This window comes from Hypanus sabinus, chromosome 12 (assembly GCF_030144855.1).
Source record: "Hypanus sabinus isolate sHypSab1 chromosome 12, sHypSab1.hap1, whole genome shotgun sequence".
NCBI classification, from domain to species: domain Eukaryota; kingdom Metazoa; phylum Chordata; class Chondrichthyes; order Myliobatiformes; family Dasyatidae; genus Hypanus; species Hypanus sabinus.
In genome coordinates this window covers 20,416,931-20,434,704 of record NC_082717.1, presented here as the reverse complement: position 1 = coordinate 20,434,704, position 17,774 = coordinate 20,416,931, and the positions used below count along the sequence as shown (strand labels likewise).

Here is a 17,774-nt window from a genome sequence, read left to right as displayed (position 1 = left end):
TTCTGTCATCATGTTTTACATTTTTTAAAAGTTTAGTGTCCCACTCTGTTTTCTCTTTAATCATTCCCTTTACCTTCCTTTGTTGAATTCTAACCTGCTCTCTGGTTTGATACTACTTCAGCTGATTTTATATATCTCCTCCTTGGATCTAGTGGCGTCCCATATTTTGTCAGCTATAGTTGAGGCACTTCTCCAGTTTTCTTTGCATCAGACAGAAATGAATAGTTGTAATGGTTCATCAATGTGTTCTAGGTACTTTCCATTGACTTTGCACAGTTGACCCTTTAACTAACCATAGCAAAACCAAATCCCCTATCATGTTTACTTGGCTCTGCACTGAGCTGGGGCTGTGGCCTGCTCCTGCTGCTCTGGGCTTCGTGTCTATGGACTCACTTTTGTTCTGAATGCAATTTGCTTACTTTCATTGATTGCATGGCTTTTTTTCTCCTCTCTCTGCACATTGGGTGTTTGACGGTCTTTTCTTAATGGCTTCTTTTAGGTTTCTTTGTTTTGCGGCTGCCTGTAAGGAGACAAATCTCAGGGTTGTATAAATGTACTTTGAACTTTTGAAGTATAGCTGTTGCAGTCTTTTCCCTCTGTCTCTGAGCAGAAGAGTCAATCTTGATGCTGTTGCTGCTTTCCCTTAGGAGGCCATTTCCCCTCTCCCTCAACAGTTCCCAATGTGATATACCTGAGAAGCAGTTAGCCACAGTAAAGTCTTGCATTATCTGCTTGTGCCACCTGTGGCCATCTATTCCTTTTCTACTTGTGCAGCTATTTACTCGCAACGTGACCAGTTTGTTAAACTTGTCATGCTGGATGCCTTCAGCATTGTTGTCACTCCATATCAAATCCATCCATTTGCGGAATGCTGCAGGTGTTCTGATTTCCCACGTAATGCAGGAGGTGTCAGTGAAACATCTATTGCTAATACCTGCTATGCAATTGTAACCCTAGATTAGGTTAGCAGCTTAATCTAGGGGAAGACAGCCTCCGGCTTGGCCAAACTTGAGAAATCTTCTTTGGTTGGATGCTGTGTGATGTGTTCCCCTGTTAGCACGAAATAACAAACACAAAATGCCGTTGAACGATTGAGCTTTATAATTCTTAATTTGGCTGTAGGGTTAGTAAAGAAAAGAAAAAAAAAGGACCCATTCTCATGAAACAGTCTAATGCTCAACATTGGGAGCTCACTGTTTTCCCATCTGTTCATTCTCCATCAATTTTTTTTTCCTCGGGCGGTCGACACTCAACCCCATTCCAAGTCCATTCTGTTCTGCAGTCTATAACTTACCTGTTCTAGCGTCTTCTCTCTCCATCTTCTGCCAAACGAAAGACCGCAAAACCTTCTCTGGGGCCCACAAGAAAGTAAAATATCTCCCCTCATTGGCCAGTGCATATTCCAAAGCCCCCCATTATCTCTAGCCATAAGCCAAACACTGTGCTACAAAGAAAGCATTACATTAGCAGGGAAACCTTTCCCAGGTCATTACACCCCCCCCACCCCCCACCAAATTTAGTCATGTCTTCATGACTTTGAGATAATTTGCTAACTCTTTCTGCAAAACACAAAGTCCAACCCAGGTGTAAAAGGCAGTGACATAGCTCCCCAAGACAGTAGGGGCCATGCTCTGTTCCCTCGGTGCTACATAGGCCAGCCTATTAGTTGGTCTCCTAATTCTGTGAGACCTCTGTTCCCCCTCACGTAACTCCAGACAAGTACTGGTCTACCTGGTGAAGCCTCCCTCAGCCTATCACTCGTGCGCACCTACAACTTGGAGCCATCTGTCCCACGGCCAAGCCCCACTTTATCCCTTGCAGGGTCCCACTGCAACCCAGGCTATCCGCCGATAGTCCCCCCAATTTCACCTGACTCAGCAGGAGAAGGGCTGTGAGTCTCTTCCTCAGTCAATTGGGAGTTAACAAAAGGCAGAATATACCATTCAGAAACTGATTCATCGGGTGACTCACTTTCACGTAGCCCTTCACGAGCCTCCAATAGTAACCACGGAACCCGAGGAACAAGTGCAGAGCACTCACAGTGTTGGGCCTTGGTTCCACCTCTATCTTAGCCAGATCTGTAGGTACTCCCTCCGTGAGACTATGTGCCCAACATAGCTAACAGACATCTTGTAGAACTGGCACTTGTCCGAGGAAAGTTTTAACCCTTCAGCTTTCAGGCGGCCCAACATCTTCAGTAGCCTTGCTTCATGTTCTTCCAGTTGGACCCAAACACTATGAGGTCATCCAGATACACCAATACCTCAAGCATGTTCATATCCCCCACTGTCTTCTCCATGACCCGCTGGGAGGTTGCAGGGGCTCCTGATATGCCCTGGGGAATCCTTTTGAACTGGAAGAATCCCAGGGGACATATAAATGCCGACTTCTCTTTGTCAGCCTCCCTTATGGGGATCTGGTAATATTCACTCCTCAGGTCTAGCAACACTGAACCACTTCACACCTCAGCCACTCCCACATCGGCCTCTGAGAACTCCGGTTTCACTGACAGAATACCATTGTATGGATAATCACCCAGATCTCCAGTGCACTGAATAGTGTCAGTGTTAAATGCGTCAGATACCAGTTGTAAAACAAACGTTACAGCAACGTGACCTGCGACCCGGTGCTGAGTATGGCTTTAGCATAAATACCCTCTATCTGTAGTGATATACTGGAGCATGGCCTCACAAAGCCTTCAGGAATACAGTCTTTCACTTTCGGGGGTTCCTTGGTATATGGCTGGGGACCGGTTCCCCCAGAGATACCAAGGCCATTCCCTCACTGAGTCTTCTCTAAGTTTTCCCAATGACTCTTTCTGCTGAGGTACCCTGGGGCTCACTCTCCTTTTCGCGTGACACCTGCTGCCAGCAGCCCTCCGCATTGTTCGTCCCCTTAGGGATCTGCCCCGCCCACCCACCTTCTGATGCATGTTCTAAAACCCCACCATGAGCTCCATTGGGTTTCCTGTTGCGCCAAAGACATTTTCCAGTGCTTTCATGTAATCGACGGCTGGCAGTATGGAGGATCAGACGGATCTTGGGTCCGAGTCCACATGACACTCAAAGCAGCTGCACAGGTTGACTGTGGTTAAGGAGGCATACGGTGTATTGGCCTTCATCTGGTGCGGCTGCACATGGAGTAGTCTCTGCATGTCTGATCTCTTTAACAAAATATACACTGGCTTTGGAGGCAGTGTAGAGGAGGCTCACCAGGTTTATTCTGGTAATGAGGGTTAGTCAATGAGGAGAGGTTGAGTCACTTTGCTGGAATTCAGAAGAATGAGAGGGTTAACTTATAGAAGCACATGAAAGGGATCAATAAGATAGAGGCAGGAAAGTTGTTTCCACTGGTAAGAGTGTCTAGAACTAGGGTCATAGCACGAGATTCAGGTAAATAGATTTAGGATGGAGATGAGAAGCTGCTTTTCCCGGAGAGTCATGAATCTGTGGAATTCTCTGCTCAGGAAAGCAATAGACAGCTTCCTCATTAAATATATTTAATAAACAGACAGGTTTTTGCTTAGCATGGGAATTAAGGGTTATGGTGCAAAGGCAGGTAGGTGGAACTGAGCCCACATCCAGATCAGCTATGATCTTATTGAATGGCGGAACAGCCTTGATGGGCCAGATGGCCTACTCCTGCTCCTTTTACTTAATCACCTTTTCATCAGATTTATTTGAAATATGTATGTTAGAATTGAAAGCTTCACAAGGAACAACATTACCCATCATCATCGCCTGGCTACTGTACAAATCCTGGAGTTTTCATTGAACAGCTATCTCTGTTTTTACTGTATAGCTGCATTCATATGTGAGTGTGTTCTCTGTTTGCACTGAGATGTGAAATGAATGAATGTATTCCATTATTTTGCCAGTGGTGGCTATGTGAAACAAGCAAGTCTTGCTATTTAGTGACTTAGTTGACATTACTGTTGATTACCAGTGAACTGAAAAGCTCCAACAGATGAAGAAAAACATCTTTCATTTGCAACCACATGATCTCTCAAGTGCTTTACAGAAAATAAAGTACTTTCAGAGGTGTGGCCCTGGATTTAATAAATGTTATGGGTCGGGCTTGTTATTGTCTATATACTTGAGTTAATCTACTTTTCTTTTGGTACAAAGCCTTTGCATTTACTGTTTTACTCTTCTTGGTATATTATGTACTGAAAGGATATTTCACCTTATGAAGAATCTAGAACCAAGGGGTAACGGTTCAGAATTGCCTGAGTCAGGAGTTGGAATTCCATCTCTTTGGTTTGTGAATCTTTTGAATTCTCCATCTCAGAGAGCTGAGGAGGTTGAATTAATGAATACGTTTTAGAGTAAGGTATGTAGATGTTTGAAGGCAACAAAGTTGAGGGTTTTGGAAAACAGGCGGGAAAAGAGTTGGGGCTGTCATTAGTCATGTCCCTGTGTCTGCAGTCTATTTAGTGATTAACGGGAGGCTGAAAGCACAGTTCTACTGAAAGCTAGAACATTATAAATACGACTCTACTTTTTAAATTTGTTGACTGAATTTATTTTTTTAGTTTCAATTGTGCAATTTATTCATAGATAATTTCAAAAAAAAAATATATATAACACAGAACAATCATAGCACATCATGGTATATAATCTGCATAAGAAAAGCTGTAACTAAGGACTGTATGTAACAAGAGCCAAAATTTCCAAAACGTACCATTGTAATATCGTGGAGTACGTGGTTATCTCAGCGTGGTTAGGCAATTGCTTGAAATAATGCAGTATTTTGATTAATATATGTCCAAAGAAGTGTTAACTATTTGCCTGAGCTTTTGCACTGTAAGTTTAAAGACAAATCTATGAACGCCATCATTGATGCACAATTCTGGTCCACTAGAAATTACATTGACTAGAGGACAGAATTGTAAAATCAGTCCAGTTAACTGCATGTCATGAATGCTGCTGGTGAGAGGACATGTGAATTTGTATCAAGTGTATTTCATCAGGGACTTATTATTGTAAATAATTTTAGATAACTAATCCATTTTACTTTTCAAACAAATGAGTAGAATTCTGGATAGGAGAATAATCTTATATTTGAAATATCTAACAGTTTCGAACCTCTATAGTTAGTGACATGAGGCATATTGAGCTCTTATTCAACTTTGAAGCCATCTACATCACAAAAGTGGGACCTTTGGCCCATCTATCCATGACTGGTTACACAAAGACCATGATTCTTAATCATTTGCATTGGAATGTTTCCTCCAGATCTTGAAAACTGGAATGTGTTCCCCAAGCACTATTGATTGAATTCTCCTTTTCTAACGTTTGCAGGACTAGTTCTAGATTCTCTTTTTAGTTTAGAGGGAGTCTGTAAGAGATAAATGTTGGATAGTTGTTCTTATTTCGTACACATTCTTTTCAATGTACACATTTAAAAACAAAGTTTGTAAGTACTTGGCATTCTCTTCCCAGGGAACATTCACAGGTTTCTGATTCTGATTTTTTTATTCAAAGGCTGGTGTATGATTACCAGATCTTTTAGAACCAGCAGTTTGAAGCCGCTTCTTACTGGATACTTACAGCAGAAGGCTAATAGTGAATTGGCTGTGAATTAAAAACTTAATTTGAGTATAAGTTGGCAGTTATGGGATAACTTGTAGTTTAGCATTAAAGCAGCTATGTGCTGTTAGAAGATAGAGCAATGAAAAGTTATGCATGGAGTAGAAGGACCTTACTAGTCGCAGCTGATGGGCATTCACTGTCCACAGATCGAAGGAATGCTGCACTCCCAACATCTCTTCACCTTAAGTCTATGAAATCCTTATGTGAAATACAAGGTAATGACCTTCGTCCTTTATGGAATGCAATGAATCTAACCTAAAGCAAGATTTTACCTGTGGTAGTTGAATTGTTTGTTGCATTTTACACCATACGAATCCATTTTCAGCAGGCTTGAAAAAATGTGGGCTTTTGAATTTTTAAAGATGAACTATGTAATTTATTTTCAATTTAAAAATAAAATTTCAGATTACAAAATGAATAAAAATGTATGGAAGTAGAAATATGGTTTTACTTTGAGACGAAAGTTCATTTTATTGACAGAGAATGCATGTACAGTACAACTCTGATATTTGTCTTCTCCAGATAGCCATTAAATACGAAAGGACCATGGACATTGATGAAAGAAAAGACATCAACAACCCCCCCCCCCCCCCCGAAACCGGCATGAAAACGAAAAGAAACAAAACTCACGGACCCCAAAATCCATCCGCCCCCCACCTGCAGCAAAAACTCAGCCACAAAATCTGACCCCTACACATAGCAATCCCTGACCCCTCCTCACTTTCAGAAAAGAACAGCGATAATAGCGCCAAACCCTCAACTCCATCTCATCAACTTCATCAAAAAGAATTAACAGATCAGCCGCTTGCCAATTAACCACAAGAAAGAAGGCTCTGAAAACCTGAAGGAAAGCAGTATAAAGTACCATCCAATAAAAAAGTAACAATGTTCTCCCCACCAAAACAGTGACCTAGAACTGAGGGAGGCCTGACAGAACTAGGTTTGGCAAATGAACGATGAAGTGCATCAACATTTGGACGTCCAGTTGTTTGGAATCCCTTAGGGCATTATTAGTAACAGGTTTCAGAGTGTTTGTATAAAGTCTGTCTGCCCATAGTGATGGTGTTAAAATAGAACAGTGGGGGGTTATGATTCTTTTGGATTCCATGTTGCTGATATTTCACTGTGTAATTTCTGCCTGCCATTTCCGAATTGAAAATTTTGGCAGTGTAGGAAATGCTGAAAGGCTGAATTTTGAAAGATGTGTATGGTCAGGCTGGCAACGTGAACTGTTCAGTTAGGTGTTAGATAAGAGATACTACCAATTTATAATAAAATCATTTGATTTCCCAAAAGCAACCTACTTTAGAAATAAGATCTTTGACTTGCAGTTGATGAATATCAAACTTGGTGTCTGTCATATCGGGCTTCCAGTTAAAACTGGAGCTTAGTTACTTACATCAGGACTGGAAACACTTCAAATTGGTTGCAGCAGAGTTGTGATTCTTTTATGTGGAAAAGATTGTTTTAGTCAAAAAATAGAACAATATGCTGTTATTCTGGATATCAAAACAATTTGCTTTTTTTTAATATCTCTTTGTACATTGGTACTGTTTTAAGGCAGACAAACTACAATCAATGTATAGCAGTTCCATTTTTGAGGGAACTCCTATTTATTATGGAATATGAGCCAGTAGTGTTCCATTATGAAGTACAAACATGAATTGGATGTGGCAGGAATAATTACATGTTAGAAATGACTCTCGTTGTCTGTTCGCGTATGGATCCTCACATCTGTCTACTTTAATTTTGTACTTTTGCTTTTGGTACGATGAATTAATTGGAACTGAGTGCTTCACACGTATAATAGTGTGACTCTGTGGGAATGCTGCATTGCAGACATTACCAGCAGAAACCAGTTTACCTGGTTAGTCATTTGAATGGAGACATTGCTTTGTGTAATTTGGCTGCTTTCATGGTGAAAGTAGAGTGGGATACATTGAGGAACAATTTAGCTGGAGTATGAATATTTACTGTACATTTTACGATGAGTTGTCAAGCCTGACAGCACAGAAACAGGCCCAAGTCCATGCCAACATGGTTTTCTGCCTAGTTTTATCTACCTACACCTTAGGAGAGCTTTCCATACTTCTCCCATCCATGTACCTATCCAAACTTTTCCGAGATATTACCGCTGAGCCTGTATCCATCCCTTCAGCTGGTAGCTCATTCCATATCCATATCCTCTGAGTGAAGTAGTTACCCCTCACTCTCCTTATTCACTTTTTATTCTGAACCTATGACCTCTAGTTCTAGTCTCACCTACCCAGGAGAAAAAGCCTGCATGCATTTACCCTATCTATACTTCTGAATTTTGTATTCGATCTCCCCTCAGTCTCTAGCACTCCAGGAAATAACCCCTAATCTATTCAGCCAGCTCTGTAATTCAAACTCCAGTTCTGGCAGGATCCTTGTAAATGTTCCCAACTTGTTTAAGCTTACTCTTTACAGTACTGAGCGAAGGTCTTAGGCACCCGAACTATATAGCTAAAACTTTTGCACAGTACTGTATTTGTCAATGTAGAGCGGAGAGTATTTGTAAATCTTGTGGGAGCAAAAGGTGTTGGGAATGGTGAGGGTGGAGCACTGCGGGAAGGCTGTGGGTCAGGCGGCAGAGAAGGGGTGCCAGTGGTGCGGCTGCAGACATACCTAGCCCTGAGACACCTGGCAAGGTAATTTGATTGCAAACAATCAGTTTATTGATTATTACAGAATGTCTCTCTAGTGCTTCCTGCTCCCTCCCCTCTCCCTTCCCCCATCCCGTTTCTCAACTATGATTCCCCTCTCCATGCCCTCTGCCCACTCTCTGTCCTCAATAGAGACCCATATCAGAATCAGATTTGTCATCACTTACATATGTCATGAAATCTGTTTTTTTGCAGTACAATGCAATACATAAAGTCACTACAGTACTGTGCAGAAATCTTAGGCACCCAACGCTATATACAGTATATGTGCCCAAGACCTTTGCACAGTACTGTAGGTCAGTGACCAGAACTGCACATGATACTAAATTTGCAATGATTGTTAAAATGAATAATCTTAGTTCAATAAAATAAATGTTGTTATTCACGTAAGATGTGTTTGCCTCTGGCATGGTAACAAAAAAATGCAGGAAGATCTAAGCCTGATTTACACTTGGATAGCAGGAGAATCTTTTTGTGATATGAGCAGTGTAGCAATGATTGTCTTTATTATCCACTGCCCATTGCACATTTTAGGTGTTTTGAGATTGTGATAGACCTGTCTTCCGTGTGCTGTGGTTGTTTTTTTTAATACTTCATGAAACCATTCAGACGAGAACTGTAGGATATTGGGCTGGTGAAAAGAAACAGGCATTTCTGCAAAAGCTGAAGGGACATTTCTTTGAAGTTAAGAAGTTAAGGGATGATTTGATGGAAAATTTTTGGAGAATCAATATAGTATGTGGAGAGGGACAGGTTTGGTGTTATAGGCTAAGGCACATGTCCTAAAAATTTGAACCAAGTACTCAGGAGTGAAGTTAGGGAAAGAGTGGTAGAAACTTGGACCACATGCCAGTCGATGGTTTGAATTTAGAAACTGAGGTTGAGAGGCTTTTATTAGCCAGGTGTATTGTGGGATTTGGGGAAAAGCTGGGTTTGTAGTGTGAGGTTGCAAATGAAATAAGCTCTCATGAAATCAACTCGAGAGTAAATAGGTTAATCCTGTTTCAATATTATCATACTAATGAAATTGGATGTTCCCTTGATCCTTGTTCCTGATCAAACAGTTATGAGGCAGGGCATGTTGCGGTTTATCACATTGACAGTCGAGCCTGTAGTTAGGTGAAAAGATTAGCTTTGTTAAATATTAGCTTTGTCACGTGCATACAGTGAAATATGCCACTTAAGTCACAAATGTGCTGTGGCCATTTGCGAGTGTTGCCATGCTTCTGGCACCAACACAGCGTGCCCTTAGTAGCTCTTACTAAAACGTGTGTCTTTGGAACTTGGGAGGAAACCGGAGCACCCAGACGAAACCATGGTGTTAAGGGGAGAACATACAAACTCCTTACAGACAGCAGCGGGAACTGAGCCACGATCGTTGGCACTGTAATAGCACTGCGCTGTGAAGGAGTGGATACCTGAACCAGTGGCAGGGGTCTTCGTTAAGTAGACTGGTCTCCCTGTGGTGGTATTGACCTTTGTTGCAACTTTACTCCTTCGGGCAGGTGGTGAATTGTTTTGTCATGTTGATGGAGCAATTTGAAGAGACAAGGTGGTCAACCACTAATTTCACACAACTTCTCCCCCTGAAATGATAATGCTGCAGGCTTGTTGGAGGTTCCCTCCAATGGTGCCTCTCTGACACTTGTGGGTTGGACAGCACTGACCCAAAGAGCAAAAGGAGGCAAAACAGTTTGGCTTTCTGTCCTGCTCATTGTGTAATGACAATAGCATCCATTTTTCTGCCTGCCCATGAACAATGGAAAGTGTGTGTGTTTGTACTTGTTGAGGAAGTTAAGATTGGGCTCAGCTGCAGTACTTGATGGTTTCTGCCACTTAGGCACAGCTAAGCAGAGTGTTCCCTTTGGTAAATGACAGGCATATCTCTGTATTGGCCAGGGCTAGAAAAAATGTCAAAAGTAGTGAAGTCTGTAAATTAACGTACAAAAAAATGCATGACTCCGTTGTACCCTGTTTACTGAGCCTGATGGTGGTTGTTCCATTTTCAGAGAGCAACTTCTTACTGCACCAGTTGTTCGAGGGGAACTTTGAAGGGATATTATTGAATCAAAAGATTCAGGAAATTTTCTCTGCTCAAATCACTGATGAAGAAACTATTGACATTTATTTGGAAAAACAAATCCTGGCATATCTCAGTGGTCCATCAGAAGATCAAGTTGAAAGGTAAATTGAAAGTTATATTTCAACATTTTTCATAACAATTTTCCACAATCATCAAATATTCTCTTCAGCACATTCAACTTTTGCCAGAGCTTTGGTAAAGATATCTGGTTAGTCCTTTAAGCTTTCCTCAGCCCTGTAAGTTCTTCTCTTCCCCCCCCCCCCCACCACCCTGCATTTCTCACTTATACTACTTAATCAAAAAAATACTCCCAATGTAACAATGAAACTCTTATATTCTGAAGTCACACAGGATTTGAATAGCTTGCTTCAATTCCAGAGCTATTTTTCCATTCTGGTTATCATCTCACCCTTTCTCCTCATCTGCCCATCACACCCCTGTGGTTCCCCTCCTCCTTCCCTTTCTTCCATGGTCCACTGTCATCTCCTATTAGATCCTCTTTCTTCAGCCCTTTACCTTTTCTGCCTGTCCTCTCTCAGCTTCTTAGTTCATCTCCTCTCCTTCACATACCTACCTTCCCCTTCATCTAGTCTCACCTATCAGCTGTCAAAGTTCTCCTACCCCTTCCCGCCCCCAAATTGTACTGACTTTTGTCTCCTTCCTTTCCAGTCCTGATGAAGCCTGAAATGTCAACTGTTTGTTCCCCTCTATCGATGTGCCTGACCTGCTGAGTCCCTCCAGCAATTTGTGTACATTGCTGTGGATTCTAGAATCTGCAGTATCTCTGTGTTCCGTGATAGAGTATTTTTAGTCTGAGCTGCTTGGCTCAGACAAAACTATTCTCAATCAGGAGGATGGTTATGAGTTTCAAATACGTTAATTATTTTGGCTTACCTAAGGCAAGTTCTAAAATAATTTAACAAAATATGATCACTGAGAATGATTTATTTTCACTGAAATCTGGTAAATGATTGAAGGTGATACTGCTATAATTTGAGATTGAACATTTGAAATTTGCAAACATCTTGATGGAATGATCCAAAAGATGGGATGACACCTACTTAACCCACTTTTTTACTTTTATTGTAGACAACTGGTGGTGTTCTTTCTGGGTGTTGGCAGTTTACAGCTGTTTGTGCAGAGTAACTGGACTGGACCTCCTGTTCAGATTCAGCCAGAGGACGTTTTGCCTGCAATAATGAAAGGGAACTTTGCTGTGGTAAGGAGACGTACAGATAAATTTGCTGTAGCTCTTGTTTGCACATTCATTTTTACCATTGTTTTTTCTTGTTGCGCGTACCAAGATGCAGTGAAAAGCTTGTGTATTGTTCATACAGATTAGATGTTTACACAGTGCATTAAAGTAGAACAGGGTAAAACAATTACAAAATGCTGAATAAAGTATAACAGCTAGAGAAAGTGCGGTACAGGTAAACATTAAGGTGCAACATCTTAACAAGGCCGCTAATGATGTCTAGATTCCACTGTATTGTACTAAGGCTATTCAACAGCCTTATAACAACAGGATAGGAGCTGTCTTTCAGCCAGGTGGTACGTGCTTTGAGACTGGTGACAAGGGGAGAAGAGAGAATGTCCAGGGTGGATGGGGTCTTTGATTATGCAGTTTGTTTTACTGAGCCGGCAATAAGTATAGACAGAATCCATGGAGGGGGAGTTGATTTTCTTGGTATGCTGAGCTCTGTCCACAACACTCTGCAGTTTCTTGGAGTCACATGCAGAGCAGTTGCCCTACCAAACCATTAGGCGTTCAGATAGGATGTTTTTTAAGATGGCTTGATAAAAGTTGTTCAGGGTCAACAAGAACAGGCCACATTTCTTTACCCGCCTGAGGAAGTAGTGGTGCTGGTGAGCTTTCTTGGCTATGGCGTCTATGTGGTTGGACCAGGACAGGCTTTTGATGATGTTCACACCTAGGAACTTGAAGCTCCCAACCCTCAGTCGCAAACACGTCTACATAGTTCTTTTTAATCACTGCCAAATCCTTGAATTGTGGCCTTAAAAAAAACAGAAAAAACCCATACCTATAGATCAGGAAGGTGGGAGAAAACATGCATTAAAGAGAATGATTTATTTGAATTACAATTGGAAAGGCAAGTTCTGTTTAGGACTAATCAACATGGGAAGTCACATCTCATGAATTTGATTGAGGTTCTTTTTGAAGAGGTGTCCAAGAGGATTGATGAGGGCAGAGCATGAAATTTTGACAAGGTTCCATATCGTAGGTTTGTTGCAAGGTTAGATCACATGGGATTCTGGGCAGGCTTGATAATGGGAATTAGTTTGGTGGATGGAGTGAGAGGATGACAGTGGAGGGTTGTTTTTCAGATTAGATGCCTGTAACTAGTGGTGTCCCACAGGGATTGGTGCTTGTTCCATTGCTTTTGATCATCTATTTTAATGATTTGTTTAAGAATGTAGTGGCATGGTTAGCAAGTTTGTGGATGACACGCGTTGTGGACAGTGGTGTTATTGTAATATGACATCTCAACTCTTGTATTCAATGCTCTGACCAATGAATAATTGCAACAAGATCTAGATTACTGTGAAAGATGGCCAAGGAATGGCTGCTGAAATTTTACTCGGACACACACGAAGTGCTGCGTTTTGATACGTTTAACACTGTGAAGGGCAGGGTATTGTGGAACAGGGAGGCTTCAGGTACAAGTACATAGTTTCCTGAAAGTGGCATCCCAGGGTGACGGTGATGAGGAATGCATCTGATACATTTGCCTTCATTAGTCAGAGACCCTAAGCACAGGAATTGGGATGCCAAGCCACAGCTGTGAAGGATGCTGATGAAATCACAGGTGGAGTATTGTGTGTAGTTCTGCTTACCTAGCTATGCCAGGAGTATTATTAAGCTAGAAAGAGGGCACCAGATGTTCACAAGGATTTTACCTGGGTTGGAGGGCTTGAGTTGTAAGCGGAGACTGGTTAGGCTGAGGCTTTCTACACTGGAGCATAGGGACCTGAGCAGTTTTCTATAGAGATACATAAAATAACAGGGGCACAATTCAGGCAAATGGTCATGGTCTTTTCCCCAGGTTGGTAGAATCGAAAGCCAGAGGACAACGTTTTAAGGTGAGAAAGGAAGAACTTAAAGGGCAAGTTTTCCACTCAGAGTGGGTGAGTATGTGCATAGAGTTGCCCAAGGAAATGGTAAATGCAGTACTAGTACTGCATTTAGAAGATATTTTGGCAGGTACATTGATAAGAAAGGTTTAGCGTAATGTGCGCCAAATTCAGGGAAATGAGACTAGCTCAGATATTGCAACTTGGTTGGCATGAACAGTGTGGGTTAAAGGGTATCTTTCCATGCTCTGTGTTACACTGTAATTATAAACTGATAATTTTGGGTCAATTTGTATTAATTAAATTTGTAAAATCAGGTAGTCTACAGTAAGTTGGTATAAAAGCAGAAAAGGCTTGGGATACCCAGCTGGTGAGGTAGCATCTGTGGAGGGAGAAAATAAGATACAGGTCGACTTTCACTAATCCGGCACCATTGGGACCTGTGGAGTGCTGGATTAATGAAAATGCTGAATTACAGAAGGATCATATTAAGCAATAGCTAACCACCTCATCATACCTTTAAAATATCATGTAAATCAGTACAATTTAGATAATAATGAAACAGAAATATTAAATGAGTGAAATTTTAATAAAGTAATATACTGTACAGACACAGATAAATAAAGGTAAATGTACAAGAATGAACTTGTACAGAACAGTTGAGCACTTCCGCTTCTAAAGTGAGACGTTTAATATACCTTCAGGCAAAGTTACATGTTTGCAAGTGTGGGGTTGTGAGGATCATCAACATCTTCATCTTGAGAACTGAGTGAAGCATCAGGAACTGGTGCTGAAACTGGCACAACAGTTTCTTCAAAAACTTGATGGCAGCACATCTGGGTGAGCAGAAGCAGAAGTCAGAGAAAGGAGATCTTCTATCCACCACATTTCACGTGACCGCCAGGCAACCGGGGATTCGGCGCTTGGCTCTTCGCTCTTCACTCGTAGTTACTGAGGGAATCCTCGTTATTTTCTTTTCCTCCACTTAGTAATATGCTTAAATTCAGCGGGTCGCCATGTCTGATCTAAGGTCATAAGCAGAAGAGAACAGGACGCTGGAAGGCAGTGTGTGACTGCTGGCAGGCGGGCAAGAAGGCGGACCGACCCAGCGCAAACCAACTCCACCCCACCCCCACCCCCCCAACTGCTGGCAGGTGAGATGGGCGGGTGCTGGGCAGTCGCGCCTCACGCAAATGATATTAATAAATGCAGGATAACAAGCAAGAATCACCTGTCTGTGCTTACAAGAGCGAGCAAACACGTGAACAGATCTAGTACAAGCAAACAATGTGCAGCAGATTGGTACGGTGGCCCAGGAAATTTGAAATTACAGTTGCGCGGAAAATTTGAAATCAGTGCCGGATTATCGAAGGAACCTGATTACAGGTAGTCGGATTCATGAAGGTCAACTGTAATGCATTGCTCTGAGGACCATTTGTTATCACAACCATTTGTTGGTATCTGGGGGGAACTGAAGATGCAGTAAGTTAATGATTTCTCCGAAGCTTCAGTTCTGTGTACCTATATTTGGATCTCCTCCCTATTGCAGAGATTGACTTCTCATTTACACCATACTTGTATGCAATTCCCTTTGAAGACTAATTGAAGGTAATTTTCAAATAGTGAAAGAGAACTTCGACACATATGAAGGGAAACTGCTTCTGGCCAAGGAGAAAACCTTTAACCCTTTTATATGTAACTCCCTGACATTAAATTGTATTTAGAAAAGAAACATTATCTTTACTTTTGTTTGTCTGATAGGTTGTGCCAAAGTTACATTTATTGAATAAGGATGCTTACTTTATAATCTGTTCAAGATTTTGCATTTTTTTTTCCAAAAAAAAATAAGAGGAGCTTGAAATAGCTAATTTATTTGTCCTTTGTTTAGTTTGAAAATTGTATATATAAAAAAAAGCATGAAACCAGGCTCTTCAGTTCAACTTGTCTGTGTTGACCAAGGTGTCTTCTGAGCTGGCCCATGTTGCTGTGAACATTTCCGATCTATATATGTTTTTCAACTCAAACTCATCGTCTGGCAGCATGATTTTATAAGCTTCCTTTGCTTCAGGGGCAACTACCAACCCATCCAGTTTCTCTTTATAGCTGAAGACTTCCATTACAGGCAACATGCTCGTGAATCTTTCTTTACCTTTTCTAACTTAATCACATTCTTCCTGTAGTATGGTGACAGAACTGATCACAATGCCTCTTCTGGGGCAGGCGTGACCTGTTCAAGAAGGACGGGTTACACTTGAATCCTGGGGGGACCAATATCCTAGCGGGGAGGTTTGCTAGGGCTACAGGGCAGACTTTAAACTAGTAAGATGGGGGGGGCGGGAATCAATTTGAGGAAATCATGGGAGATGAGGTTAGTTCACCAGTAGAGCAAGTAAATAGACAGTGTGTGAGGGATGAAAGGCAGGTGATGGAGAAGGGATGCGCTCAGCCCGAAGATGTAGGGGAGAAGAAAGAAAAGGATAATAAATTTGAATGCATTGTTAGGGATGAAAAGAGAGGAGGGGGAGAGAGTATCTTAAATGTATCTATTTTAATGCTAGGAGCATTGTAAGAAAGGTGGATGAGCTTAAAGCGTGGATTGATACCTGGAATTATGATATTGTAGCTATTAGTGAAACATGGTTGCAGGTAGGGTGTGATTGGCAACTAAATATTCCTGGATTTAGTTGCTTCAGGTGTGATAGAGTAGGAGGGGCCAGAGGAGGAGGTGTTGCATTGCTTGTCCGAGAAAGTCTTATGGCGGTGCTTTGGAAGGATAGATTAGAGAGCTCCTCTAGGGAGGCTATTTGGGTGGAATTGAGGAATGGGAAGGGTGTAGTAACACTGATAGGAGTGTATTATAGGCCACCTAATGGGGAGCGTGAGTTGGAAGAGTAAATGTGTAAGGAGATAGCAGATATTTGTAGTAAACACAAGGTGGTGATTGTGGGAGATTTTAATTTTCCACACGTAGACTGGGAAGCTCATTCTGTAAAAGGGCTGGATGGTTTAGAGTTTGTGAAATGTGTGCAGGATAGTTTTTTGCAACAATACATAGAAGTACCGACTAGAGATGGGGCAGTGTTGGATCTCCTGTTAGGGAATGCGATAGGTCAGCTGACAGACGTATTTGTTGGGGAGCACTTCGGGTCCAGTGATCACAATAGCATTAACTTCAATATAATTATGGAGAAGGACAGGACTGGACCTAGAGCTGAGATTTTTGATTGGAGAAAGGCTAACTTTGAGGAGATGTGAAGGGATTTAGAGAGTGGATTGGGTCAAGTTGTTTTATGGGAAGGATGTAATAGAGAAATGGAGGTCATTTAAGGGTGAAATTATGAGGGTACAGAATCTTTATGTTCCTGTTAGGTTGAAAGGAAAAGTTAAAGGTTTGAAAGCACCATGGTTTTCAAGGGATATTAGAAATTTGGTTCTGAAAAAGAGGGATGTCTACAATAGATATAGGCAGCATGGAGTAAAGGAATTGCTCGGGGAATATAAAGAATGTAAAAGGAATCTTAAGAAAGAGATTAGAAAAGCTAAAAGAAGATACGAGGTTGGTTTGACAAATAAGGTGAAAGTAAATCCGAAAGGTTTCTACAGTTATATTAAAAGCAAGAAGATAGTGAGGGATAAAATTAGCCCCTTAGAGAATCAGAGTGGTCAGCTATGTGTGGAGCCGAGGGAGATGGGAGAAATTTTGAACGATTTCTTCTCTTCGGTATTCACTAAGGAGAAGGATATTGAATTGTGTAAGGTGTGGGAAACAAGTAAGGAAGTTATGGAACCTATGACAATTAAAGAGGTGGAAGTACTGGCCCTTTTAAGAAATTTAAAAGTGGATAAATCTCCGGGTCCTGACAGGATATTCCCCAGGACCTTGAGGGAAGTTTGTGTAGAAATAGCAGGAGCTCTGACGGAGATCTTTAAGATGTCATTAGAAACGGGGATTGTGCCGGAGGATTGGCGTATTGCTCATGTGGGTCCATTGTTTAAAAAGGGTTCTAGAAGTAAGCCTAGCAATTATAGACGTGTCAGTTTGACATCAGTGGTGGGTAAGTTAATGGAAAGTATTCTTAGAGATAGTATTAATAATTATCTGGATAGACAGGATCTGATTAGGAGTAGCCAGCATGGATTTGTGCGTGGTAGGTCATGTTTGACAAACCTTATTGAATTTTTTGAAGAAGTTACGAGGAATGTTGACGAGGGTAAGGCAGTGGATGTAGTCTATATGGACTTCAGCAAAGCCTTTGACAAAGTTCCACATGGAAGGTTAGTTAAGAAGGTTCAGTCGTTAGGTATTAATGCTGGAGT

At 41.5% G+C, this 17,774-nt stretch overlaps 1 protein-coding gene across 2 annotated transcripts in view; it reads left to right on the top strand.

Annotated features, from left to right (window-relative positions):
• Positions 1–17,774, top strand: part of ttc27 (tetratricopeptide repeat domain 27) — a 250,402-nt gene that overhangs the window by 10,244 nt on the left and 222,384 nt on the right. Inside the window, exons 2-3 of one of the 2 annotated variants that reach the window (XM_059985627.1) lie at positions 10,291–10,465; positions 11,454–11,583. The exons of the other annotated variant lie outside the window; for it this stretch is intronic. Coding sequence (XP_059841610.1) covers positions 10,291–10,465; positions 11,454–11,583 — 305 coding nt within the window. The remainder of the gene's footprint in view (positions 1–10,290; positions 10,466–11,453; positions 11,584–17,774) is intronic. 2 annotated transcript variants of the gene reach the window in all.